Source organism: Rhinolophus hipposideros (genome assembly GCF_964194185.1).
Source record: "Rhinolophus hipposideros genome assembly, chromosome: 12".
Taxonomy (NCBI): Eukaryota; Metazoa; Chordata; class Mammalia; order Chiroptera; family Rhinolophidae; genus Rhinolophus; species Rhinolophus hipposideros.
The window spans coordinates 22,925,038-22,952,673 of NC_138058.1; the positions used below are offsets into that span (position 1 = coordinate 22,925,038).

Sequence of the window (27,636 nt, forward strand, 5' to 3'; positions counted from 1 at the left end):
ATTAGAAGACAACATTGTTGAAATGTCCGTTACCCATAGCAGTCTATAGCTATAATGCATTTCCCTACCAAAATCCTTGTGGCATTTTTTGCAGAAATAGAAAAAAGAAATCCTAAAATTTATATGGAATCTCAAAGGACCCAGGCCTGTTTTGGTTTGAATAACCAAAACAATTTGAAAAAGAAAAGCACGGGCAACAAAAGCAAAAATAGACAAGTGGAACTACAAACTAAAAAGCTTCTACCCTTCGAAGGAAGCAATCAACAGAGCGAAAAGGGCAACCTATGGAATGGGAGAAAACATTTTTAAACAACGTATCTGATGAGTAGTTAATATACAAAATATATAAAGAACTCATGCAACTTAACAAAACAAGCCAACTGAAAAAATGGGCAGAGGACTTAAATGGACATTTCTCAAACATGAAAACATGGCTCAGTATCACCAATCAGGAAAATGCAAATCAGAATCACAATGAGATACCGCCTCATACCCATTAGGATGACCACTATGAAAAAAAAAATTAACAAGAGTAGAAAAAAGAGAACTTACTGTTGGTGGGAATGTAAAATAGTTCAGCTGCTATGGAAAACAGTACGGAAATTTCTCAAAAAATTAAAAATAGAACTACCATCTGATCTAGCAAACCCATTTTTGGGTATATAGCGGAAATAATTGAAAACAATTGAAAAAAGATTTGCAAACCATGTTCATTCCAGCCGTTAGTTTCAGTAGCTCAGAGGTAGAAGCAACCTAATATTCATCAACAGTTAAATAGATAAAGAAAAGGTGGATTTACATACAATGCAATATTATTAGCTGTCCCGACCGGCAGGAAAATGCAACGTGGGACGAGGGGAAGAAACCTGTTGAGAGTGAGAAAAAAAGGGGAGACAGGAGACGCGAAGAATGGAGGCAAGACAGGGATCTGATCAAGCCTCAAAATTTTATTACGATGGCGGGTTATATATATAGCTATGTCAGATGGGGGTGGGATATGCTATGTCATAGGGTGGCGAGGTACTTGTCGCGGGCTGATAGGCTAGGACAGGGCGATGCCATATGAGGTACAAGGAAATGGGCAGGCTCTGGGTTTGGCGCGCGCGGGCTCTGGGTTTGGCGCGCACGGGCTTTGGGTTTTGTGACCAGGAAGTTCTGCCTAGGCAAGGCCTGGGGATTTCTATGGCTTCCGACAATTAGCCTTAAAAAGAAGGAAATCCTGTCATATGCTACAACATGGATAAACCTTGAGGACTAAGTGAAATAAGCCAGTCACAAAGAGATAAATACTACATGATTCTACTTAGATGAGGTATCTAAAGTAGTCAAATGCTTAGAAACAGAAAGTAAAATAGTGGTTGCCAGGAGGATGGGGAAGAAGAATTGCAGCAATTACAGTTGTTGATCAGTGGGTATAAAGTTTCAGTTCTGCAAGATGAAAAAGTTCTAGAGATTGGTTACACAATAATGTGCATATAGTTAATACTACTGTACTGTATTTAAAATCATTAAGATTCTAAATTGTTAAATGTTCTTAAGTACAATAAAAAAATTATAAGCATAATAGTAACATTTGTCCATCCATGTAGTTGACATAATTTACTTAAGTATTTTTTGGATATTTTGATTTCTAAATTATCTCTATTTTAGATAGTGCTACAGATAAATGAACATTTCTGTAGGTCATTTAATCTGTTATATTATTTCTTTAAAAAATATTTCCAGGGAAAGTTGACTTTGACAAAAGTTACGCATATTTTTATGGCTCGATACAGATTACCTTTCTGAAACACAGCTAACCTTTATTTACTGCTATTAATAGTTATCTTTTTAAATAGTATTAATCTCAATATAAGTGATACTTTTGCAAAAAAATAAGGCAAACCCTGTGATAGGTTGTTTTAAATATATTTTCTGTTTTACTAAGGATCTAGTATACATCTTTAGATGTATGAAAGAATAAGTATGATAGTAAGAGTCTAATTCTTATAATATTTGATACAAGGAGAGAGTTTGTTTCTCCTGCCAGAGCAAGTATTTTTAAAGAACATTTTCATTGCCTCTTTTTTATACCTGGGAATAGGTTAAAATTTTCTTCCCCTGTATATTTTGTATAAGTCAGCTTTAAAATAGCTTCACACTTTTATCATATTACAGACAAAATGTCTTGGATCGTATGGTCTTGTTCCGTTAAACGTCTTGTTCCGTTAAATGGTTTGACATAGAAAGGGATATTTTGTAGAATTTTATAGTGAAATAAATATATGAAAATATTCATCTGTACTAGTTTTCAAATATTAGGTTATCTGTATTTTAGGGGGTAGACAGACTACCAGCCGACTGCCTGTTTTTGTAAATAAAGTTTTATTAGAACACAGCCATGCTTATGCATTTATGTATTGTCTGCGGCTGCTTTCATGATACAACACAGAATTAAATAGTTGCAACAGCAACCATCTAGTCTCCAAATCCTAATAAATATTTACTGTCTGCACCTTCACAGAAAAAGTTTTCTGACATCTGTTCTACATCATTCTTTTTTCAGTAGTGATGTTGAATGATGAGATTGCCTTGATTTAAGATTATTTTTGTGACAATTTCACTATTGTTACTGCCCTTTTGATATTCCTTCTTCAGTTGAAAGAGCTAGAATTACAGCTATTGCATCTAATATTGCATGTAACTCAGCATTTATGCACAAGGAAAGGTAGGAAAGGACTTAAAACTACCCCATGATGAGCTTGAGCACCTAAAAACCTCTAAGTGTACTTTCTACCTCTCCCTTTGAGACTGCTTTCATTGTGATGCTCTCCTTTGCACAACAAGTCTCATAAGCCCAAGTTTATGTGATTGGCAATTTCCTTGGTGGTCTCTATAAGGTAACTTGGAAAAATCTTTCATCAGACTGCTACTGTGTTTGCCCAAAAATAAGACCAGATCTTATATTAATTTTTGCTCCAAAAGATGCATTAGGGCTTATATTCAAGGGATGTCATCCTGAAAAATAATGCTGGGGCTTATTTTCTGGTTAGGTCTTATTTTTGGGAAAGTACGGTATTTAGTATAGTAGAAATAAAAGTTTGAAAAATAAATCAATTTTTATTTTTCATTTTATTTAAATAGATTAACATTACTACAGGATACTCACCGTTCACACCTAAGGGAATATGAAAAATATATGCAAGATGTGAAGAGCTCGAAGAATACCATCCAGAACCTAGAGAATTCATCAAATCAAGCTTTAAATTTTAAATTCTATAAAAGCATGAAAATTTATGTGGAAAATTTAATTGACTGTCTAAATGAAAAGGTACATGGCTGTAAATATTTACGTTTCCTTTTTATGCATAAATTCCCTTACCATGTGATTTACAAAAAGCCTAACTCTTACAACTAAATACTTTCATATAGTGCTTTTCCTACATATTTTTGATATACCATGATACCAAGCATTCCCCTAATGTTGGATAGTTAAGGTATTAGAAAGTTTTGTATGTAAGTTTTTGTGTTAAAGTTTTCATCTGTTTAAGAAGAATTCCTAGAAGGTGAATTATTAAGTCAAAAGCTCTAAATATTTTTAAGGCTTATGAAACATTTTTGAACTATCCTCCAGAAAGATTGTTTTATTTTCAGTTTACTACATTAAAAATGGTTTTTGTTTTTATATATTTTGATCTCAGGCAAATCTTTTGCTTTATTAACACATTTATTTTTTCTCATGAATTATTTGTCTCCTTTGCCATGTTATTTTTTTGGTTCATAATGGGAATTTTTTTCCTTTTTTTTCCATGTATTGTGAGCAATTCTTTATTGCTTAAAATTTTTAATGATTTATCCTACTTGATGTAGATAAACTTGCCAGTTTGTTTTGTCTTTCAGTTTTGTTTGCAATGGTTTTTTGATATCCAGATGTCTTGAAATCTTTGTGTTAATCAGATTTATGAAACATTTTGTTCTCTTTATGGTTCCTGTTTTTGTTTTACACATACTCAGTTTTTATATTGGGCTCTTAAGCTGTCCTTTTTTTAACCATTTTAAAAATGTACTCTACTTTTTGCATTACTTTTTATTCACTATTATTTTAAGTTGACTATCTTTTAATATCACTAGGTACTTTCTGAAGTATTTGTTACAGTATAACTTTCTTCACTCATGTTTGAAGGATTACACTGTTAGTCTTGTCATCTTACACATTGGTAGCACATAGCAGCAGCTATGGAACATCATTGGAGTTGGGAAGGTTACCCAAGAAATGTAAGAATGCCAATTTCAATTGATCACTCAGTTCCACAGTTTTCTTATCTGTCTATTGAGGTCTCTTGTGTTCTCTTTTTTTTTTTTTTTTTGAAGGGGAACAGGACTTTATTGGGGAACAGTGTGTACTTCCAGGACTTTTTCTTTTTTTTTTCCAAGTCAAGTTGTTGTCCTTCCAATCTTAGTTGTGGAGGGCGCAGCTCAGCTCCAGGTCCAGTTGCCGTTGCTAGTTGCAGGGGGCGCAGCCCACCATCCCTTGCGGGAGTTGAACTGGCAACCTTGTGGTTGAGAGCCCACTGGCCCATGTGGGAATCGAACCGGCAGCCTTCGGAGTTAGGAGCATGGAGCTCTAACCGCCTGAGCCACTGGGCCGGCCCGTGTTCTCTATTTTTTATAATTTTACATTTTCCTCAGTGCTCCTCGCAATCTGACCACTTAGCCTATAAAAACTGGCTGCACCCATCATTTCCTCCTCATCTTCTATCTCAAAAAAGAAGATCCTTCTTTTTTATCCACTCTTATCCATGTTCCTGACTCCAGCCCCTTTGGTTTCGTGACTTATATGTATAGCTGTTTTAGTACAGTAAGTTGATAAGTTGATTTTTCTGGTTTTATTAATAAAAGTATTGGCAGCTAGGTCTGTTCCTCACATTTTTTAACTGACGTGATAGATAACATGTTCCTTTATATGAGCATTGAACATATACATATGCTAATACATAAATACAACATTTTATTATTCATTATTGATGACCCACAAAATGTTACTTTTATTTGTATTTCAGATTATCAGCATCCAAGAAATAGAATCATCCATGCATGCTCTCCTTTTAAAACAAGCCATGACCTTTTTGAAACGCAGGCAAGATGAATTAAAACATGAATCAGCGTATTTACAACAGTTATCACGTTAGTGTTTTTCATGTTCAGTATGATTTATTATTCATGAAGCTAAATTATCAGCTGAAGAATAAAAATATTTTTATTCCTGTATAAAAAATGCTTTGTGTATTTTCCTACTGACCTTTCACCTACCCCCTTCCAAAACCCCGAAAACATTTAGAATTAGAGCTTCAAAATGTCTTAAATTATGTCTAAGACTAAAAAATAAATAATTCCTAATGACTTAGTATTTGAGACAATATACTTATATGGCCAGTTAATGACTGTTTTGGTGAGTTTACATAAATCTATAGATTATCAGAAATCTAACTTTATATATAAAGTTTTCATGGCCCTTCCACAGATTGGTTGTGGGAGGTTAGAGGAATTCTGATTGGTTTCAAAATAGAATTATGTATAAAATCTCATTACACAAAATTAGAATGCTACCTTTTAGTTCTCAATCTAGTTTTGTATTTTCAGAGATGTCTTCCTTTGATTAAGGTGCTTCAGGGGATAGTGAAAGTGATAAGACCATAACCAAGCAGCAGACAATAGCAAAAGCAAAATGACTTTCAAACATACGACATTTAGTCGGTCATGCATTATGGTACATACTAACATAGGAAATAATATGAATGACATATTGGTAATGCAAATATTTCTAGCATTTGACTATAGGGACAGAAAAAAACTGGTGAGAACTGCTAAAAAAGAATATGAGGGAAAGAAAACTTTATAGGCAGATTTTATTACTGTTCTAAAATGCTGAACTGTAGTCCCCAGCCAAAGTACATTTTCTTAGGCTTGCAAACTCAATGCTTACTAATATTGTGGTGAAAGTTAACATGGCAATTTCATTGCATGATGAAATACGGAATTTAATCATATTGTGTGTGTTTATATATACATATATGTTTACACACCCAAGATATAACTTTTATTTTCAAAGTGTTTCACGTTATTTCTTTTGAGAACAGGCAAAGCTGAGACATCAACAAATGGAACCTTGGTTATAGATGAAAAAACTCAATGGATTTTAGAAGAGATTGCATCTCGAAGGTAGCTATATAAAGTGAAGACTTAAAGTGTCATTGAGCAAGTATTTTCCACTCCTTATATATAATTAACCCTGTGGTATAGTTTAACCATAACCTAACAGATTAATTTGAGAGAATGATGTAAAACCAAAATATAGTTAAGCAGTCTTAACTAAATTTATTTAAATCCTCAGTGCCAGGATTTAAAGACACACTGGTGTATTTGGATCAGTCAAAAGGAATGGGTAAGAGGGCATTTATCAGGCTGGGAACTGCAGCTAAGTAGCAGCCAGTCCTAAGAATACTGTGGCCCACTCTTCAAAATCTGGGTAGCCTATGGGAACACGCTAAATGGCAATGTGTTATAAGAAAAAAAGAGAAAACCACCAGTTAAGATTAATGAAGCTAAAATGTCAAAAATATGAACATAAAACTGTGTGCTAATATGATGCTATATTTCTGAGCATTTTAAATAAATTATGACTTCTACCTTTTGTTTTAAGGCATTTACTTTCAGCAGGAGCTACTTGTTTTTAATTGATTTTTGGTTTGTCATAAAATACAGGGCACAAAGAAGACAAGCAAGGGAGCTTTCTGGGAATTGTGATCATCAGGAAGGGACATCTAGTGATGATGAACTGTCTTCATCAGACAAGATTGACTTCCAAAAAAGCCAAGGTTAATCACCAAATTTCTGATGTGTCTTGATTTGAAGTATTAAAATGGTGGGAAATGCTTTGCAGTGATTGACCTTAAATACATAAGCTATATAAAATAGTTGGGAAAATTCAGGGAAAAAGGAATACATTTTTTATTTATCTTCTTTAATACTTTTCCTGCCTCTCAAAAAATTAGATAAAATGGAGGAGCATTGTGAGTATTATTGCCATCTTTATAGTTTTTTTCCCTCAGCGTTTCTCATCTCCTGTTATAAAGGAACCATGAACATTTTTGGTTTCATTTTTGGTTTCATTTTTCCGTTACATACTTTCTATATTTTCTTTTTTTTTTTTTAAAGATTTTATTGGGGAAGGGGAACAGGACTTTATTGGGGAACAATGTGTACTTCCTGGACTTTTATTTATTTATTTTTTTCCAAGTCAAATTGTTGTCCTTTCAGTCTTAGTTTCAAATTGTTGTCCTTTCAGTCTTAGTTGTGGAGGGCGCAGCTCAGCTCCAGGTCCAGTTGCCATTGCTAGTTGCAGGGGGCGCAGCCCACCATCCCTTGTGGGAGTCAAACCGGCAACCTTGTAGTTGAGAGGACTGGCTCCAACCAACTGAGCCATTTGGGAGCTCAGCAGCAGCTCAGCTCAAGGTGCCGTGTTCAATCTTAGTTGCAGTGGGCGCTGCCCACCAACCCTTGCGGGACTCGAGGAATTGAACTGGCAACCTTGTGGTTGAGAGCCCACTGGGCCATGTGGGAATCGAACTGGCAGCCTTCGGAGTTAGGAGCATGGAGCTTTAACCGCCTGAGGCACTGGGCTGCCCTATATTTTCATTTTTTATTTAAAATAATTGAATATGGTAAAACCATCTTACCATTATGAGAAGGTAAAATATGTTAGTTGAAAGAGTCATGGGCTTTACAGTCAATTGAATGGGTTTGAAGAGGGACTCTTCTTTTTGTTCTTGTGCAGATTCCTTGACCTCCCTAAATCTGATGTTGTTTATTTGCTTGTTTCTGTCTGTAAATAGGTAGGCTATTAACACCTACTTTGTAGGGAAGATAGTGAGATAATGTACTTATAATGTTTTGGCATATAGCTGGGGCTCAATAAATGGTAGATTTTGGGTCAGTATTACCATTATTACTAAAGTGATTGTTTAATAAAAACGAATGTATATGTTAATACCAAAGAAAAGTTTTCGGCTCTATTGATTACACAGTTATACATGACTGTTTATAGTAAGCAAACAAAGTTCACAAACGTAAAATGCATAATACACACTCATTTTGTTCACAGGTGACATTTTACAGGTTCATAAGAAGATTTTTGAAGATGTGCATGATGATTTTTGTAATATCCAGAATATTTTGTTGAAATTTCAACAATGGCGAGAAAAGTTTCCTGATTCTTACTATGACGCTTTCATTAGTTTATGCATACCGAAGCTTTTAAATCCCCTAATACGGGTTCAGTTGATTGATTGGAATCCTCTTAAGGTATTTAAGCTTAACGTGTGAAAAACTAATTCTCATCACATTAGTTACTTAAATTCTTTTGTTAGCAGATTAGCCAAAAATTACCTCACCTTTACATTTGGAATTGATAATTAGTGCTTTGGAGTAATAGTTTCCATCCATCTTTTCTTGGTTCTCACTTTATTTTTGAGTCTGAGGGGCACTAAACACCAGTAAAGGAAACACTTTTTTTTAGCATCTTTTATGATAAGTTTAAGATCATTAAAAAAAAAAAAAAAAAAGTAAAGGTAGTATTAGTCCTTAAGAATTATACAATCTGGGGAAATTGACATAGGTACCAAGAGTTCTGAAGTTGGAGATGATACGTTGGGAATAGTTGGTTAGGAAAGACGCAGTAAGGAGGAAGAATTTAAATGGGGATTTGAAGGGTATATAAGATTTAAACAGGAGGGGGAGAGAGAAAAAGGTATCTCATAAAGGTGCATAGCGAGAAATATAGTTTAGGAGTTAGAAAATGCACAGATGCTCAGATCCTAAATTAAGAGATGAACTTGTTTCGGTAAATTATTGAAGGAGTGAATGATGAAAGTAATGTTTTCAGAAGTCCTAGCAGTAGGCTAACTTGGAGAGAAGGCAGATAAGAAGTAGAGCTGTATATTGGAAGGATTTGCTAGAGCCCACGTTCAAGGTGATGAATTCCTTACATGGGGTGATAGTGACAAAGAGAAGAGAAAAAAGAGTTGAAAAAGGAGGTGTTATGAAGTAAGAATCACTAAAATGCTGACAAGAACCCTAACACGCCACATGCAAATGTGGCCTGCCCGAAGGTTTGGATTCTTGGTTATTAGAACGATGGTAATTCCATTAATAGAAGTGGGGACTTTTCAGAGAGGAAAAAGGTTTTGAAGGGAATTTCACTTTATAGATAACGAAATGATAGCAGACATCCATGTGGATACGCCTACTAGTAAACAAACAGGAATGAGAAAATAAAATTCTAGGAAGAGAGGAGAGCTGAAGGTAAAGATTTTACAAAGTAAAGGATGGATTTTAGAAAGTAAAGGATGGAGCCGTGTCCTTTTATCTTTCTTTGCCCTAGTCATGCATGCCTGTTGGCTCTGTGTTAAGTTCAAGGCATGCAGTCTTCATAGTACAGGAACCAAGCTTGTCCCTAAGAAAGTGGAAGGTAGTTGGTGGGACAGCAGCCTGGTTGTTAACCACTCAAGCTGAATGGAGTTCTCTGTTATGCATAGCAGAGATCCGTTCATTCAACAAGTAGTAAATGTCTGCAGTTTGCCCACTAAGCTAAACCACATGCAAAATACACATTTGGCCTGTGAGAATTGAGGGAGCAGAAGTGAATTTTGCATGAGGTAAATGAATTTTTATAAATGAATTCCATGGCTATTTTAAGTGCTGTACTTATAAATGTATATTTTGCTCCTAACAGTACTTGCCATGTGGTCGGCTTTGAACAAATGGCATTTTTGGTATATTTGTCATAAGAATGAATGTATGAAACGCATGCATATGGCTTAGACATCCTGTCTTAGTCATGTCATGCTTCCTAGCCTGGGTGGTCTAGTGCTGTGTACATGGACTTAAAGTATGGGATTATTCTCTGATCCGTAGAAAGCGCTCCTGATTACTGAAAAAGTTAACCATTAAAAATAAAATAATGTTTAAGAATGTATTTATAACTGATAATTTTATTTATAAGTTTGATTCCGTAGGTTTAAAACAGTTGCCATGGTTCACATCTATAGAAGAATTTATGAATAGCAGTGTGGAACATTCAAAGAAGGAAGATAGTTCTGATAAGAAAATCTTGCCAATTGTCATCAACAAAACAATTATCCCTCGACTTACAGGTACTGCTGCTTTGTAATCTTGATAAAATTAAACTGTTCTTGGTCAAAGTATAAGATCATTAATTTCTGCTATACTCAATTATTTTTTTCTCACAAGTTTTTGAATACAAGGAAATGTAATATATGCAGTAAAAAACAACTGATGGCATAATTTAAGGTGGTTAAAAAAATGCTGTTTATGCTAGAAATTTGCTACCAGGCTGTTGATAATCTCTGGACTTTAGCATTTATGACATTGGTTTTGGTGTTGCTTTTATAACTCCTAGTTCATTTATTAGAGAGTCGATTGCATCCTTACTACATGTATTTCTTCCTTTTCCTTAACTTATCCCCTTATGTTTCTTCTATTTTTTTCTTTCTTTAAAAAAAAAATTACTGCTTTTCCCTCACATCTGCCACTGACAGTCAGAAGCACTTAGCATTGATTTTTCTGCTTTTGTCTAAAGACCTTTGTTTGACCTAAAATGGTACTTGATAAGGATTTTTATTGCTGAGAATGGATTCTGACAGCAAAGTCTACATAACTCTTAAAAGATGAAGCAGCCAGCTTTGCATATATATTGCTTCTCAGCCAACTTGACTAAACTTTAGATTTTTCTTAGTGTAATTTGCTGTGCAATCATGAGGTATATTAGAAAGTTACCACTTTTAACTAGTTGTATTAATGATAGCATAGAATGTGTGCCTCATTTGAGTACTCTTCTAAAAATTCCAAATACTTCATTTACAAATAAACAGTCCCTCAAGTAAGTAACATTATGAGAAATTAATACTGTATATTTATTCTCAAGTCCTGTCCTAGACCGTATTTATACTCTTCATGAGCTCCCTGGATAATTTCACGCTCTCCTTTAGTGTCACCATCATCTTTGTTGTTCACTATGGTAACCACTAACTATATGTGGCTATTAAATTATAAATTTCAACTAAGTAAAATTAAAATTCAGTTCCTCAGTCACACTAATCACATTTTAAATGTTCAATACCCATATGTAGCTCACGGCTACAATATTAGATAGTGCTGGCTGCTATAAGGTGCTTTTCCCATCATCACAGAAAGTTCTTTTGGATACTGCTGCTCTACATGAATAAATCCAAAAGGCTAGAAGAACAAGTCCACATCTCTTTTTGGAGCACCAGATCTCTCTTATCAGTCTACCTTCTGAGCACGTCCACTTGGATGAGCAACAGGCACCCCGCCTCCCGTGCAGAATCACGCTTGTCATCTGGGCTGCAGACCTGCTCCTCTGATATTCCTTATCTAGAGAATGGCACCTCCATTTGCCCATGTATTCAGACCAGAACCTTCAAGACACACACCCTTCCCTCTTTCTTACCTCTTTCTATAAGCAATTGCCAAGTCTGTTATTTTTTCCCTTTTTCTAACCTACTTTCTATACTATAACCATAATGATCTGTCTGAAAAGTGAATCTGATTCTGTCTTACCTCACTTAAAACTCATTATTCCTAACTGCCTGAAGGATGAAGTCTGAACTCTAACATAGCCTTCTAGGCCTTTCAGAATCACGGCTATGTTTAGTAAATCTCCAGCCCCATCTTGCCAAGCTCTAGTCCTTCCCCTCATCCTCAACTCTACTGCACTTCAGCTGTACTCTCCTAGGCATTTACATTTCCTGTGCTCCACCCATCTGACAAACCACCCAGCCCCAACGCTTTCCTCTGTCTGACTCCCCTTCATATTTCAGGACTTTTATGGACATCACTTCTAGGAACTGGTTTAGGCAGACCTCTCTGGGGTCCTGTAGCACCCTGGACTCATACATACAGCGACACCTACACACCAAATTATATTGCTTATGTAAGCATTTGTATTTGCCATTAAGCAAATTGTTCAAAGGCAGCTACCTAGTCTTATTTATTACTATGTCTCCCATATTTAATGCTAGGCACATAGTAGACTCTCAGTATTAGTGGACTATTTCTAAGGTTATTAGAAGCCTAACTTAGATGTTTGAGAAATAGCTGTTTGGGTTTTGACTGGTTTTTATTTTGTTTAAACCTATTTTTTAGTTTATTTAACTTGTATTTTTACAAGGGTCTACCCCATGTCAGGCACTGTTGTTGCTTCAGCATATACAGCAGTGAACAAAATAATCCCTGTCCTCATGGGGCTTATATTCTGTGAAGAAGACAGATTATTAAACAAAATAAATAAAATCTAGAGCATGTTAGTTGTAAGGAAGGGCTAAGGTGAAACGAAATAAGAGAAAGGAATACAAATTATCAAAAAGGAATGCAATTTAAAATAGGTTGGCCAGGGAAGGCCTTCCTGAGAATATCACAATTCGGAGCAGATTCCGAAAGTAAGTAAAGAAGTGGGCTGTATGAACATCGGAGGGAACAGCATCCAAGGCAGTAGAAACAGCAAATGCAAAGGCACTGAGGCAGGAGCTAGCCTGATTTGCTTTACAAACAGCAATTAGGCCAGTGTAGCTGTAGTCAGTGAGCAACCTGGAGAGTAAGAAGAGGTTAGCAAAATGGCAGGGGCTGCATTGTATGGGGCCTTATAAAATCATTTGTAAGGACTTCATCTTTTACTGTAAGTGAAAGAGTAAGAAGCATGTGGAGAGGTTTGAGCTGAGAAATGACATCTACCTTAATATTTACTAGAATGACGGTGGTTACTGTGTTAAGAATGAATTGTAGGCAGATCAGTTAGGGAGCTTTGGCAGTAATCCAAGCAACAGAATATAGTGGCTTGCGTTAGGGTGTTACAAGTGGAGTTGCTGAAAGTGGTCGACTTCGGTATGTATTTCAAACATAGCACTGACAGAGTTTGCTAATTTGCTAATATGTTGCTTGTGGAGCAAGAGAGAAATCAAGAATGACTAGGTGATTCTTGACCTGAGCAGTTGGTTTTTGTTGCCATTTCTTGAAGTGGAAAAGACTGAGAGGAGCAAGTTTAGGGTAGAAAGTGTATCACCAGGAGCTCAGTTTGACATGTTTTGAGTTTGAGATACCTGTCATCCAAGTGGAGATGTTAATGAGGCTTGTTGAGTATATGAGTGAAAGGAGAGGTCCAAACAGAAGATGTAAATTTGGAACTGATCAGCACATAGATGGCATTTAAAGCCACAAAACTGACTTTAAATGCTAAGTAGGAAAGAGACATATGAGATATAAGTAGGAAAGAGAAAGTAAGTGACCTGAATCCTGAGGTACTCCAGCATTTAGAAAGTCAGAGATGACAAGCAGCCAGTAAAGGAGACCAGAGAAGTAGGTGGGAAACCCATGGTATGCTGGAAGCCAAGTCAAGCAAGTGTTTCTAGGGGAAATGGTCAGCTATTGTAATTGTTGCTGATAAATCAGATGGGGACTGGAAATCAGCCATGCAATGTAAAGGTCATCTGTGACTTGATGAGTAGTTTAGTTAGAATGGCTGGAGATGAGGCCTAATTGAAGTAAATTCAAGAGTTAATGGGAGGAAATTGGAGATAGGAAGTTTAGACCATTTTTTGAAGAATTTTATTATAAAAATGAAGGAAAGAAATAGTGACGGACTGGAGGGAAAAATAGGGTCAAGAGAGCAATTACTTTTAATACAAGATAAACAACTGTTTGTGGGCTGATGGGAAAGATCCAGTACAAGTGATGAAATACCAGAGTGAGAACATAAAGTTCCAGAGCAAGATCGTCAACTAAGCCAAAGGGATTTGGCCCTTTTATCCCAATAAAGAGTTGGCCGTAGGGAGGAGCATGAGCGCTTCATCCGTAGGAATGGGAGACAAGTTTGTGGGCAGAGATGCCGGGTTGGTGTGCAGAGGCTGTCGTAGGAGCTTGTGGAGCTTCTCTTCTGCTCGATTGTGTTTTCTCATCAAACTAGGAAGTAATCAGCTAAGAGTGAGAGCAAAGGGGAGGAGAAGATAGATGGTAAGAAACAGTCATCTAGAAGAGTAAAATCCATTAAGTTCTGGACTTTTCTTAACTCCATAAGCAAGGAGGGAGGAGAAGACAGGAAATAATCCTCTAGGCGAGAAGGGATGAACTAGGGAAACAGAATATGATTGCTCAGCGGCATAAAGGTAGGTCTCACTAGAGTTTCACTGAGATGAATTTAAAGTGTATTTTTTTTCCAGCCACGTTTTAGCTGCATGGTTGCAAGCACAGACTCAGTGACATGGTGGATTTAACTAGAGTTGTGGGTTAGCCAGACAAGTTCAAAAAAGCCCAAAAAGGACAAGGAAATTGAAGATGTATGCAAATATGAGGTGTGATCAAACAATACAGAGAATGTTTAAATTAAAAAAAAATTACAATAAAAGACACATTGCCATCAATCCCCTTCAAAATACTCCCCCTCACTTCGAACACATTTCTCCCATCATTCTTGCCACTTTCTGAAGCAGTTCTGGAAGCCCTCTTTTATGAGTGTCTTTAGTTGCGCTGTCGTGGCTGTCTCAATGTCCTGAATCAATTCAAAACGTTTACCTTTCTTGGTCATTTTTACTTTGGGGAAGAGACATAAGTCGCACGGTGCCAGGTCCAGTGAATAAGGTGGATGAGGACACACCGTAATGTTTTTATTCGACAGAAATTGCCATACCAGAAGTGATGTGTGACACGGAGCATTGTAATGATGGAATGAGTATTTACAGCACACTTTAAAACACACCTCTCAACCATAATTCATACCTAACTGACTGCACCGAACAAGTTGAAACTTGTCACACACTGTTACTAAGGTTTGACACGCCGCTTCCCATATTTGAAGATCCTGGCCTTTCCATTGGATGGCACTCGGCAGCGGTGTTCACCATATTTTGTGATCACAGTGGAAAGGCTCCATGTCACACAAAGCTTCTGGTACGGCAATTTCTGTCAAATAAAAACATTACGGTGTGTCCTCATCCAACTTATTCACCAGATCAGTCACCTTGCGACTTCTGGCTCTTCCCCAAAGTAAAAACGAGCATGAAAGGTAAACATTTTGAATCAATTCAGGACATCGAGGCAGCCACACAGCTCAATTAAAGACACGAAAGAGGACTTCCAGAACTGCTTCAGAAAGTGTCAAGAACGATGGGATAAGTGTGTTCAAAGCGAGGGGGAGTATTTTGATGGGGATTAATGGCAATATGTCTTTTACTGTAATAATTGTTTTTTTGTTTAAAACATTTACAGGATAGTTTGAGCACACCTCGTATGTAATGGTAATGATTGGCATGGATTTCAAACCATATAAGGAAGTAGTCTTTGCTAAAAACCTTGGTTGTTTATATGTAACAAAGCCATTTAATAAGTCATGCACCAGTGAAATTTTTGTTTCAGACTTCGTAGAATTCATATGGGATCCCTTGTCAACTTCACAGACAACAAGTTTAATAACGCACTGCAGAATGATTCTTGAAGAACATTCCACAAGTGAGAGTGAAGTTAGTAAAGGCAAACAGGTAATAATTTCCAGAGTTATTAATTTCTTTATAAATCAGTATAATTTTATTATAAATCTTTGTTTTCAGATGATGTACAAGAAGTAATTATCAGAAAACTATTTGGGGAAAAACAGTTCTGATTTATAGAAACTAGGATTGACCATTTTTTCCTTTTTATAATAATAAGATAAAAGAATGTACCTTGATATTCCTGAATACAACAGGAATGATAATCATTAAAGGACACATATACATTTAATAAGACCCAGGTTATTGCTTTTATTAGCGTCTCTCTGTTCGTCGGTCTGATGTGTGTTCTCATGGCCCAGACAGCCATCCTGCAGGTTTGTACCGAGATGAATGGGCATCAGTGCATTAGTGCAAATTCATTCCTTATAAAAGGAAAAAAGAAAAACAAAACCCACCTCATTACCTGTGTTCTTTTGGCAAAAACCTAGTGGTATTATGGACTTGCTTTAACAGTGATTTTTAAATGAGGCTGACATTCATTATATGAACTAATTGTAATCTGCTGAAGTTAAGAGCAGAGATCTCTTGAAGGATCCAGAGTTCAGTAGGATAGATTTTCATCGTACTGTGCGTTAGAATTGTGTTTTATTGAACATGAGACACAAAGAGGAACTTTCTAAAGTCCCTGGTAAGAATCTGTTCAGTCTTACTTTTATTGTAGTACTCTGTTTTTTAGCATTCTTTTTGTTGATGAAAATGTTGTATACTTAATGCAGTTACATAAGTAAATGAATTTTATGTTGAGCTTTAAGAAAGCAGACTGGAGAGCACCCAGAGTAGAATAATCAAAGTGGTTGAAAAGCTGGGAGGCATGTGACATTCGTATTTTGAACACCATTAAATTTTAGCACTTGAAATTACTATCGTGAAGGAGGGAAGCTATAGGAAGTAAGAGATGAGGGATACCGGCATGATTCTGCCTTTAAGAAGCATGTCATCTTAGAGGAAGTAAGATGTACATAAACTATCATTTCAAATAGGAAGTGAGAAGTGGGGAAGACACAGAACACTTATTTAATTCCTGTTATATACTAAGCACTCTGGTAAGTCGTACACTTTTATCATCCTGCTTAGTCCCAGCAGTCCTATGAAAAATGGGCGATAGCTTCATTTTACACATGAAAAAACTGAGTCTCAAAAACTTGTTTACAGTAATACCTGGAGTTTCAACTAGGAAACTAGGATTTACTTGAACCTTGGTTAGTCTTACTTTAAAGTCTGAGCTCATCTCACTGACCACATTGCGTCGCCGTGAGCACCACAGGTAAAGTGCTATGAAACTTCTAAATGGAGGCAGGAGAGAGAAGATACTTTCTACAGTGAAAGAGTTTATGTTAGAGGTGGCATTTGAGCTGGGATCTAACTGAAACGATAGGATTTGAACATATAGCAACAGGAAGTTTTTAGACTGATAATTTTTATTATGGAAGCCCTCCCGCTATTAATGCTGAAAAATGTGTTCTTTGCATTATTAGTAATAATAATGCTACATTATTATACTGGACTACATCGGGAGTTTTCAACTTCGGCACTTGCCATTTGGAACAGATAATTCTTTGTTGTGGGAGAGTGTCCTGTGCATTGTAGTATGCTTAGCTGCCCTGGCCTCTATCTACTAGAGGCCAGTAGCACTCCACACTCTTAATAACCAAAAATATCTCCAGACTGTAAAATACTCCCTGGATAACAAAACTACTCCTAGTTGGGAGTCAGGGAACTACATAATATTCTGGGTTACTAAGACAGTTTGCCAGTGAGATACCACTGTATTTTTTTTCAGTGATGTATAAGAAATTGAAGAGAATGAGAAAAGTTCCACAAGGAGTCAGACAGCATAGTTCCTGTTTTTGAAGTAAGAAACAATTTTATAAGCTAATGCCTGGTGAGAATAGTTTTGATTCTGGTTAAGGTTCTAAAATAAATTACTACAGAGGTGGATTATGAACACTTAGAAAAGAAAGTGATTACTAGAATCTCTCATTGACGAGGCTCCTAAATACAAACGATTGTTTATCAAAGCATATTCTCCCATTACATTATCTGTAACTTTCACTAATAAATAAGGTAACATACAATACAGTAGGTAATATATTTGATTGTTCTTATGGATCAACTGGGGAAAGATAAGCTTAGTGGTACAGTTAGATACAAAAAAGCTGGTAGAGTGTACCTAAAGAATACTGACCAATTGGGATGTGACTACAGGGGAGTCTTTTAGTATTAGATTATCTTCTCAACTTTGCCCTGGTCAGTATTTTTATTGAACTGGATGAAACAAAAATTTGAACAATAGGGAAATATTTGTCAAGGTTGGCATTTATTTAAATTAAATGGAAAAATATCAAAGCATAACTATCGTTTTAGCACTAATTTAATAATTTACACAAGCTCGTATACTACTTGAGATATTGCCTAGAAAAATGACCTTCGTCACCTTCCATGTCCCATATAAAAGAACTCAAAATGTTTAACAAATGGAATAAAAGAAAATTGACCTTTTACTTGTTTTTAATGTTTATTAAATGTTGCTCTGTGGCCACTTAAGGAAAATGTTAGATACTTAAGTAGAAAGAGAAATAGAACTTCAGTTAGATATACTTTCTATGAAAAAATATATTTAGTTGAAAAAAGCTGTTTGTGAGTAATTTACTTAGTATATAGGGTATATGATAGCTTAACTTGTGCTATATACATTGTCACTGACTTAAAAAATAACTCACTCTAGTGTGTAGTATACATTTTCATTTTTCCACTATAGATTCCTTTTTAAGAATAAGGACATATCTTATTTTAGAAATTTTGGTAATACAAGGAAAAAATTTTTTTAACTCCCCTTTTCATCTTAGTTCAAGGACTGATATGATACCACTGTAGGATATTTTCATCCAGCCTTTTATTTCAAAGTTATAATCCTAACAGACATGTACATTTGTAACCTACTTCTTCCAATTAACATTGCCTCATTAAATATTTAAATTTGTATCTTACTGCAATCTTCACAAACTTTAGCTAAATGTTTCAGCAATATAAATGAGTATAACTTGATATTCTTAAAAGTTCCTATAATTGAGTATCTTAGTTGTTTTCCAATTTTTGACATACGGAAATAAAATGAATTAGCCAAAGTGAATTTAGTGCATCAAAGGACACTGACAAACCAACAAAGGACCCCTAGCTAGAGTATATAAAAGTCTATAAATCAGTAAGAAAGAAAGAGACCTAATAAATAAACAGATATGTAGACAGGCAGCTTAGCTACTTTCTAAAAGGACATGTACAAATGGCAAATAAAAATATCAGAGGATGCTCAACGTCACATTACTCAACAGAAAAATAAAAATTAAAATATAAAATACAACTAAAATTCCACTAGAATTGCAAACAAACAAAGTACATTTTAGTAAGGGTACAGGTAAACAGGGTTGCTCATACACAGCCAGTGGGAATATAAATGGGACACCACTTCTGTAAACAATTTGGCATTCTGTACAAAGTTGACTATACAGACATGAACTATATTCCAGCAACTAAATTCCATTGTGAATACCCATTAGAAATGTATGCCCATGCATACAAGTACTAAAAGACGTACAGGTATTTTTATAGGAACATTATTCATAATATCCCCCAAACTGGAAAGCATCTAAATGTCCTATCAGTAGTATGCATGCAACAGAATACTATACAGCAATGAAAATGCACCAACTACAGTGATATGCAACAACATGGATGAATAAAGTTCTCTTGTACCTAATTGATATTTTAACACCTCATTCTGTGAGTGTACAAATTTGCTGTATACTGTTAAAATTACTTCTTTTGGAAAAGTTATTTCTACCTATGACTGTCACTGATGCTTTTAAATTTTTAACTAATAGGATTTACTTAAATCCATTGTTTCAAGAATAAAGAAGGCAATTGAAGATGATGTTTTTATTCCTCTGTATCCAAAGAGGTAAGTGCTATTAATTTCTAAATTGTATGAAATAGCTAATCATGTAATACAGAGTTGTTTAGAATGCAATACAAAACAAACTATATTAAGTGTCTCCAAAACACACATACACTATTAAGATTCAAATTGAGATTTCAACAAATACTTCTCAGTCACCTTCTATATGCCATGTATGAAGCTTGGCACGTGGACATAGGGGTTTTTTTTAATGTTGTTCCTAAGAACATGACAAATGGCATAGCAGAATGATTAAAAGTACAGATTTTGGAGCCCAGATTCACCATTACTAGACATTTGACCTTGGGCCTTTCTGTGACTGAAAATGTAAAATGGGGCATTAAATTACTGCCTACTTCAAAGGACATTATGAAGGTGCAGAGTGCTCAGAACAATGCTTGGCATAGAGAAACCACAGCATAAGGCCTAGAACATCACTGAAGGGCCAGAAACTGCATCTGTGAATTCTGTATTAGCTTTAAATTTTGAAACAAGTAGTATTTGATGCATGTCCATCCATTTGCTAAGAAGGCATCAGTTATAGTAATGGATCATGAACTCAAGCTATCCAGCAAGTACTCACAGGATGGAAGAGCTTTATGGAGAGAACAGAAAGGAATTTCTAAGCTTTCTGGTGAATTTGAATCAAGAAAATGTGTACATGTAAAACTTTTGCCCTGTTGAGGTCTGTGTTCTAATATTTTAGATAAGTAATATATTCACATGGTTTAAAAGTATGAGTATATTTTTTAAATTTAATTTATATTTAAAATGAAAAGTCTTATTCCCTGCCATTCCTGACCTCCATCCACAGGTTTTTGCCCTTCCTCCTCTATGCATGTACATGCATGCAATAATAGTCACTGTTAGTGTTTTTTTTAATCTTTCCAGAATTTCTTTATGCAATTAGAATTAAATACTTATATGTGTTGTAATATTATTTTCCCCTCATTTTATAGCAAAGGAAGTATATTGTAAATAGTTATACATTGTCTTTACCTTCTTTTTTTACCTAGCACACCTTTGAGATCTTTCCATGTGATTATATAAGTATAATAGTTTCCTCATTCTTTTTTAAGCTGCATAATAGGCCATCATACAGATGTCCTGTAATTGATGGGCACATAAGTGATAAACCATTACCAACAATATTGTGAATAATTTTATAAATATATTCTGTACATGTGCAAAAATATCTACAGAAGGCATTCTCAGAAATGGGTTGGTTGGGTCAAAGTGTGCATATATTTATAATTTTGATAGATACAAAAGCACCTCCATTTCCTTTAAGGCTTAAACTATGGTTCTGAAACACTAATAGTCATTTGCATTTTCTCCTTTCTCTTTCATTTCAAATTAGTGCTGTAGAAAATAAAACATCACCACATTCAAAGTTCCAAGAAAGACAGTTCTGGTCAGGTCTAAAGGTAAGCCGAAAACAGCAAAAATAAAAATAATTTTTTTTCTTTTAAATCCAGTGTACTATAGAGTGGAGATCAGCTAACTTTTTCTGTAAAGGACTAGAGCAGGGGTGTCCAAACTGCGGCCCGCGGGCCAACTGTAGCCCATGATCCATTTTTTATCGGCCCGCAGCAAATTCCAAAAATATATTTAGTTTACTTAAATAAATCAGGTGAGGCAATACGTACTTCACCTCAAGTGAGTGGCCTGGCTGTTTGTGTATTTTACCGCATATGGCCCTTGGTGAAAAACTTTGAAAAAAGTTTGGACACCCCTAAACTAGAGAGTGACTATTTTAGGCTTTGTAAACTATATAATCTCTGTTGAACTATTCAGGTCTGCCACTGCAAAAGCCGCCTTAGACAATTCGTAAACAAATGAGCAGGGCTGTGTTCGAATAAAACTTTACTTATGAACACTGAAATTTAAATATATTATAATTTTCACATGTCACAAAATTTTCTTCTATTTTTTTCAATCATTTAAAAATATAAAAACCATTCGTAGTTCACCAGCTCTGAAAAACAGACAGTAAGTTTGATTTAAACCACAAGCCATACTTGGCCTAACCTCTGATCTGAAAGGTGATGGATGAAGTCATTGTTAATTCAGTAGCAATAGATGGATGGTAAGGAGAAGGTGGGTTCAAAAGATATTTAGGCTGAACCAGTGAAAGGCCTTGATGACTAGTTGACTATATGTGAAGAATGTATAGTGTTAGCCAAGTTTCTGACTTCAGCAGCCTGATAACTTATGACATTGTTTAAGGGCATTTGATGGGATACAGAAAGAACAGGTTTGGGAGGATAGATAAGATCTGTTTTAGACATAGTGAATTGAAGATACCTATGGGACAAATACAGGAATAGAGGTCTAAGAGGCAATTGGACATACGAGTCTGAATTGCAGGGGACAAATCTGAGCTGGAGATTTGAGAGTTACCCCCATGTAGGCAGTGTTCGGAGCCACTGTCATTAATGAGATAGCCTCTGAGGAGATTGGGTGAAGCATGAGAAGGCGGCTAAGTACAGACCCTTGGAAAACACTGACATAACAGGTGAATAGAGAAAATTCGGTCTTCAAAGAAACCTTAAAATGAATTATGAAACTTAGAATGGTCACAAGAGAGTGGCATAAGGGTAGGTAAGCGAGGGGTTTTCAAGAATGAAGTCTTAAAGTGTTAAATGCCACTGAAAAGAATTAGGAGAAAGACTGAAAATGTTTATTGTATTTGATGATTAAGAGATCATAGGTGACCTCAGCAAAAATAGTATCAATAGGGTAAATTCATGTTTGTCATGTGGTTGAGTCAAGGAAAAGGCTTTCCAGGAAGAGGGAGCAACATCACAATGACCAAGTATAAAGAGCACTGCAGGTTAGTACAATGGCATGTAGTTTAGCACTCAGAGTGATAAATATAATACTGGAAAGTGGGAAACACTGTCAAATTCACAGAAAGATCTGGATTTAGAGGAGGGAAAGGCAACTCATATTAATTTTATTAGGATTTCTTTTAAGTATTTTACCCAAGTTATCTCCAAACTTACAAGTTATTATTAATCTTATTCTGTATATCAGAGCAATGAGGTTCTCAGGTTTGATTGACTTCTCAAGGTCACACACATTGGTAACAGTGGCACTGGCTTTAACAGTCCTTTATGAATCCTGGGGTCCTGTGGTCTTGCATCTGCTGGCCCTAGGTTTTGGGAGTATGGATTGAGAAGGAAGGTTACTGATCTGGAAAGGCTCCAGTGAATTTGTTTGAGAGGGCTTTTAGGTGGTTGTCCTAAAAAAGGAAAATAGGATGAGCAAATAGGAGGAGGTTGGAAAGTGTCAGGTACTTATTTAGAAATATTTTCTATTGTTTCTAAAATGGACAGTTCCAGTAGTGCTAATTGTAGTGAAGGTAAGAGTTTGGCCAACTTTTTATGTTTGTTTGGAGACTGTTCCAGTTTTCCTTTGGAGGAAGGTACATAGTCACTTGACATTTTATTTTATTTCAGCTCTTCGGCAATATTCTTTTATGGAATGGACTCCTCCCAGATGACACCTTGCAAGAGCTAGGACTGGGGAAGCTGCTAAATCGGTACCTTATCATAGCTCTTCTTAATGCCATACCGGGGCCAGATAGTGTTAAAAAGTGCAGCCAGGTGAGTTATGGAGGAAATTGTTCTAATTTTATCATTTTTTAAAATTCAGTTATTAAAATCTATTTTGTAGAAATTAAAATTGTGTTGCTCACATAATAACAGACAAATTAGTTTAACATACCAGAAACCCAGAAGCAACCCCTCAATATTTAAAAATTAGTATACTGGTTAACTGTTTACAAAAAGAATATTAGATCTTTACCTCTCACTAAATACTTATATAAATTGCAGGTAAAATAAAGAATTATTTAAAATACTGTACTAAGAAGATAAATGATTATATCTGATGGTAAGGGAGTCCTTTCTGAACCTAAAACCAAAAGAAGAAATGATAAAAGAAAGAATAGATTTGATAAAAATACAAAATTCCAGTGGATCAAAAAACATTAACCAAAAAGGTATCAAGATTATTTGATCATTGTCAAAACTGGAAGATGGGTTCATTGAGCTCACTATAATTATGTTTTCTCCAGTTGGTTGAAATTTTCTATAATAAAATGTTAAAAAGAAAAGGAGTTGAAAACTGAGAGATAAAAGTTATATAACAAGGATTAATATCTACATATAAAAAAAGTTCTTTATAAATCAGTAAACAATTTAAATATTCCAATTAAAAACGGCCCAAAGACATTCAATTCACCAAAAAAGAATACGCAAAATAACCTCTAAACATGTGGAAAGATGAACAGAACTAGTAGTCAGAGAAATGCAAATAATACAATAAGAATATTATTTTACCTATTGTGTTGGCAAACTTTTTTTACTGTTTTCATTATAATTCCCAGTATTGTCATCAGCACAGGGAAACAACAGCCCCAGTATTATTCCAGGGGTATCATTCACTTGGAATACTTGGTGCAGTGGTTCTGGGAAACAGTCTGCACCAGTGGAAGGAGGGTTAACAATAGGACTATTATTGTAGCATTATGTATAATAGAAGATAGTTGAAAACAACCTAATTGTCCAAAAACATTATCCATAAAAGTAATGTTGAAGAATTTTTAATATGGGAAAATGTTTACTTTACAGTATAAATTAAATAAAAAACAATATATAAAATGTTAGGTTGCAGTTTCTAGCCAACCATGATTTCTCTGGCTGTAGTTTTTATATCATGCAGTTTTAAACTACATTATCTACCAAAATTTAAAGCATCCAATGATGTGTGTTTCAGTTCCACTTAGTCTCCCTTGACCCTGAGTCTACCATGCAGAAATAGAGGACACATGACATTCTCTCCACAGCTTGTGGCTAGAAAACCAGGCCAAGACAATGTGGTTTTACATCCTGGGATCACTTATGGAAAAGCTAGATGGTTTCATGAGAATTTTATTGAGACTTTTGATAAAAAAAGGGAAAGCCAAGTGCAAATGACATTAAATTTCAAGCCAGTAAGGGCTGGTTTATCTGTTTAAAACATGAGATATAGTTTGCATAATAAAATTTGTAGGACTTTTTCCCTTAGTCAGGCAATGTTTCTGCATTTCTTCTGGATAATTGCAAAGGGTAATTAAGGAGTAGTGTAAATCTTTTTCCTTATGTGTGTTTTCAATGCCACCGATCAGATTTATTTTAGAAAGAGTGCATTGCAGAACTTTCATTTAACACGTTTTATAATAAATATGTGGTACATTTCCCCCCAACTTTATATAAGAACTGATCTTGATCTTACTAACTGTAGCATAACCTATTTGGTTGTCCAAGAATTTGTTTGAATGGTTTTCCCTTCTCCCCTTTCCTCTCCCTTTTATTCTTCTCCTGCTATGAAGTTTTTCTCTTCTTCTTTTGTTAGCATTTTTCTGTTTTTACCAAAACATTTCCCCAAATCATGTATTACCTTTAGCATGATGATGATAAGCGGTTGTTTTTGTTTTTGTTTTATTCAAAAGAAAAATTGCACATACACTGTCTTTATGCTGCCATGGACATTTAAAAGCAATTTATTAAATTATAAGAAAATCAAAGCCATAATTAATTTTTTAATTCTATGTATCTTAGAATTACCTACTTGATTGCTCAACTCTAATTTGTAGATCATATGCTGAGTCACCTTATATCTTAGTGAAATAATATTCAATGTATGTATTTTATAGTTGTATTGACTAGAAATGTTTTGTGTCTAGTAATTTCTGGCATTTAGTTGTAAATTATTTTTTATACAGATTTAATGGCTCAAGAATACAGAGTATAGAAAGTACTACAAGTACCACTAGAGAATATTCATAAAGAGTAGTCTGTTTGAACCTGTTGGCAATAAAATAAGGTATTTTTTTTCAAGTGTATAACCCTTGCCAAAGAAAGGGAGAATTTTCAAAATTTATTTAATCATAAACTATAAAATGGGAGAATATGCAACCTGCATGATCGCTGTGAGGCTCATGTTAGCGAAAGTCCTTAGATGATAACTATCATTATTAAAAACCACTGTATATTTTGATTAACAGATAGCAGCATATTTACCAGAAAAATGGTTTGAAAATTCTGCCATGAGAACATCTATTCCCCAGCTTGAAAACTTCATCCAGTTTTTATTGCAGTCTGCACATAAATTATCTAGAAGTGAATTCAGGTAATGCATATTTAATTGTACCCCCATAAGCATAGTTCAAAGAGTCTGTTCTTCGCAATTTTTAGAAAGGTTCGTACTTTTATTCTAAGAATCTGCTGAGACTATCACTGTAGTTAGACATTTTCATGTGTAAACTTAGGAATCACTCACTATTTTATACTCACACCTCATGCATATTAGTTCATATTTTTAAATGTAAATCTCTTCCAAAATATGCACTTCCAGAAAACTATAGCACATGGTAATTTAGAATTAAAAAACATAAATCAAAAGCCTCTTTTTAAGTATGTTTTTAATTTCCCTGGCTATTTTTAAAGTGTCAACACTGTTTAAGTACAGATCTGCAGCCTGCTGTTTACCCAACAGTAGCGGGATCTCTGTTTTGCATGCCTCATTCACAGCATTAGATGTTCAGGGGCGTAAGGACAGTGGTGTACTGGTAAACCACTTCTCAAAAAAAAAAAAGGTAAACCCCCCCCCATTTGTAGAACTAGATGATGTCTGTGGGGTGAGTGTTCCCACCGAGGCTTCCACCATAACAGCCCAGACAGGCTAGCAGCAGCTCACCACAGTTCAGATTCCTGATGATAGATTGCTCTGTGATTTTCTGCTTTTTAAAATCGTTCGCGTTAAAATTTGCCAGAATACATCCACTAACTAGTCTGTGTTCCAACTTTATGTGGAGAGGGTAGCATCTATGCTATTTAGATACTGGCTTAAGGTAAAGTTTTTGTTTCAGATTAACAACTGGTGATTCACTGTGTTCTCATACATTGCATTAAGGGGGAAAATGCTTTTTTTGTTTATTTTTCAGGGATGAAGTCAAAGAAATAATCCTTATTCTGGTGAAAGTAAGAGCTTTGAATCAAGCAGAATCCTTTATAGAAGAATACCACTTAGACCATCTTAAATCAGTAATTAAAGAAGTTTGAGTAACTTTATAGGAAAGTACTAAAATGAAATTTTAGTATAGTCACACTGCTCCTTTGCTGGGGGAAAAAAACACCTGGTGCCTCTTTATTCCTAGTAATGGAGACAAGTCTTTGGGGGAAAAAAAAAAACAAAGGACTTCATCCCTCCATTCCTTCCACCTTCTATCTTCTGGTAGCAGGAAAGGCTGCCCCTCCTAATTCTGTGGTGTTTGCAGGAATTAAGCACACAGGGACAGAAGAGTTTAACGTATTTCCCTTTGATTCTTTTGGATGCTTTTCCAGTTTAAGAGAGGATTTGGAAAAACCTTGCTTATATGGCTGCTTTGGCTTTGGTGTCTTCTGTCCTGATTCATAAATACATCTTTTAGTTCTCTTCATTTTAGTTACCTCTACTTACAAATAAATTAAAATGGAAATCTTAATTGGAATGAATTATTTGTTAAGTATTAATTGATTAAGGCATTTTAAGGCTTTGATGACTAATGATTATCAGATTGTCCTTCTGAAATCTATACCACTGTATTGTACCAACACAAGTGCAAGAGAGGCCAATGGGCAATAGGCATTATCATTTTAACTCACTGTAAATTTAATAGGTGAAAAAAATCTTAATTGTTTCTTTTGGCATTTGAAAGTGAATGCTTGGTTTTTTTTGGCCATTTGTAATTCTTCTTGACATTTCCATTCATCTTTTTCTTACGGATTTGTAAGGACTTCACGTTTTAAAGATATTGGTGTTAGTTTTTCTTCATCTGCCATTGTTCTTTTAATTTTGTGCATGATGTTTTTGGTATACTAAGTCATTACATGTTAGGTAGTTACTACTCTTTTTTGTTATGGTTTTTGTCATTGGTGGTAAGCTTAGAGAAGAAATAGGTATTTTAAATATTCAGAACATGTGATTCATCTTCTAATGAAATATTTGTATAATTAAAATCTGAGGCAAGATAATTGAATC

The 27,636-nt window shown here is 35.2% G+C and overlaps 1 protein-coding gene across 3 annotated transcripts in view; it reads left to right on the plus strand.

The window, feature by feature from the left end:
• GCFC2 (GC-rich sequence DNA-binding factor 2) overlaps window positions 1-27,104 on the plus strand; it is a 43,328-nt gene extending 16,224 nt beyond the window's left edge. For 2 of the 3 annotated variants that reach the window (XM_081068015.1, XM_081068016.1), the window contains exons 6-17: window positions 3,124-3,310; window positions 5,040-5,163; window positions 6,117-6,198; window positions 6,742-6,854; window positions 8,141-8,340; window positions 10,040-10,190; window positions 15,481-15,602; window positions 19,493-19,569; window positions 20,927-20,993; window positions 23,031-23,177; window positions 25,622-25,746; window positions 26,561-27,104. In XM_081068015.1, the coding sequence (XP_080924141.1) occupies window positions 3,124-3,310; window positions 5,040-5,163; window positions 6,117-6,198; window positions 6,742-6,854; window positions 8,141-8,340; window positions 10,040-10,190; window positions 15,481-15,602; window positions 19,493-19,569; window positions 20,927-20,993; window positions 23,031-23,177; window positions 25,622-25,746; window positions 26,561-26,678 (1,513 nt within the window). In that variant the 3' untranslated portion in view covers window positions 26,679-27,104. The remainder of the gene's footprint in view (window positions 1-3,123; window positions 3,311-5,039; window positions 5,164-6,116; window positions 6,199-6,741; window positions 6,855-8,140; window positions 8,341-10,039; window positions 10,191-15,480; window positions 15,603-19,492; window positions 19,570-20,926; window positions 20,994-23,030; window positions 23,178-25,621; window positions 25,747-26,560) is intronic. The other variant, XR_013994580.1, reaches the window with a different exon arrangement.
• The last annotated feature ends 532 nt before the right edge of the window (window positions 27,105-27,636 follow it).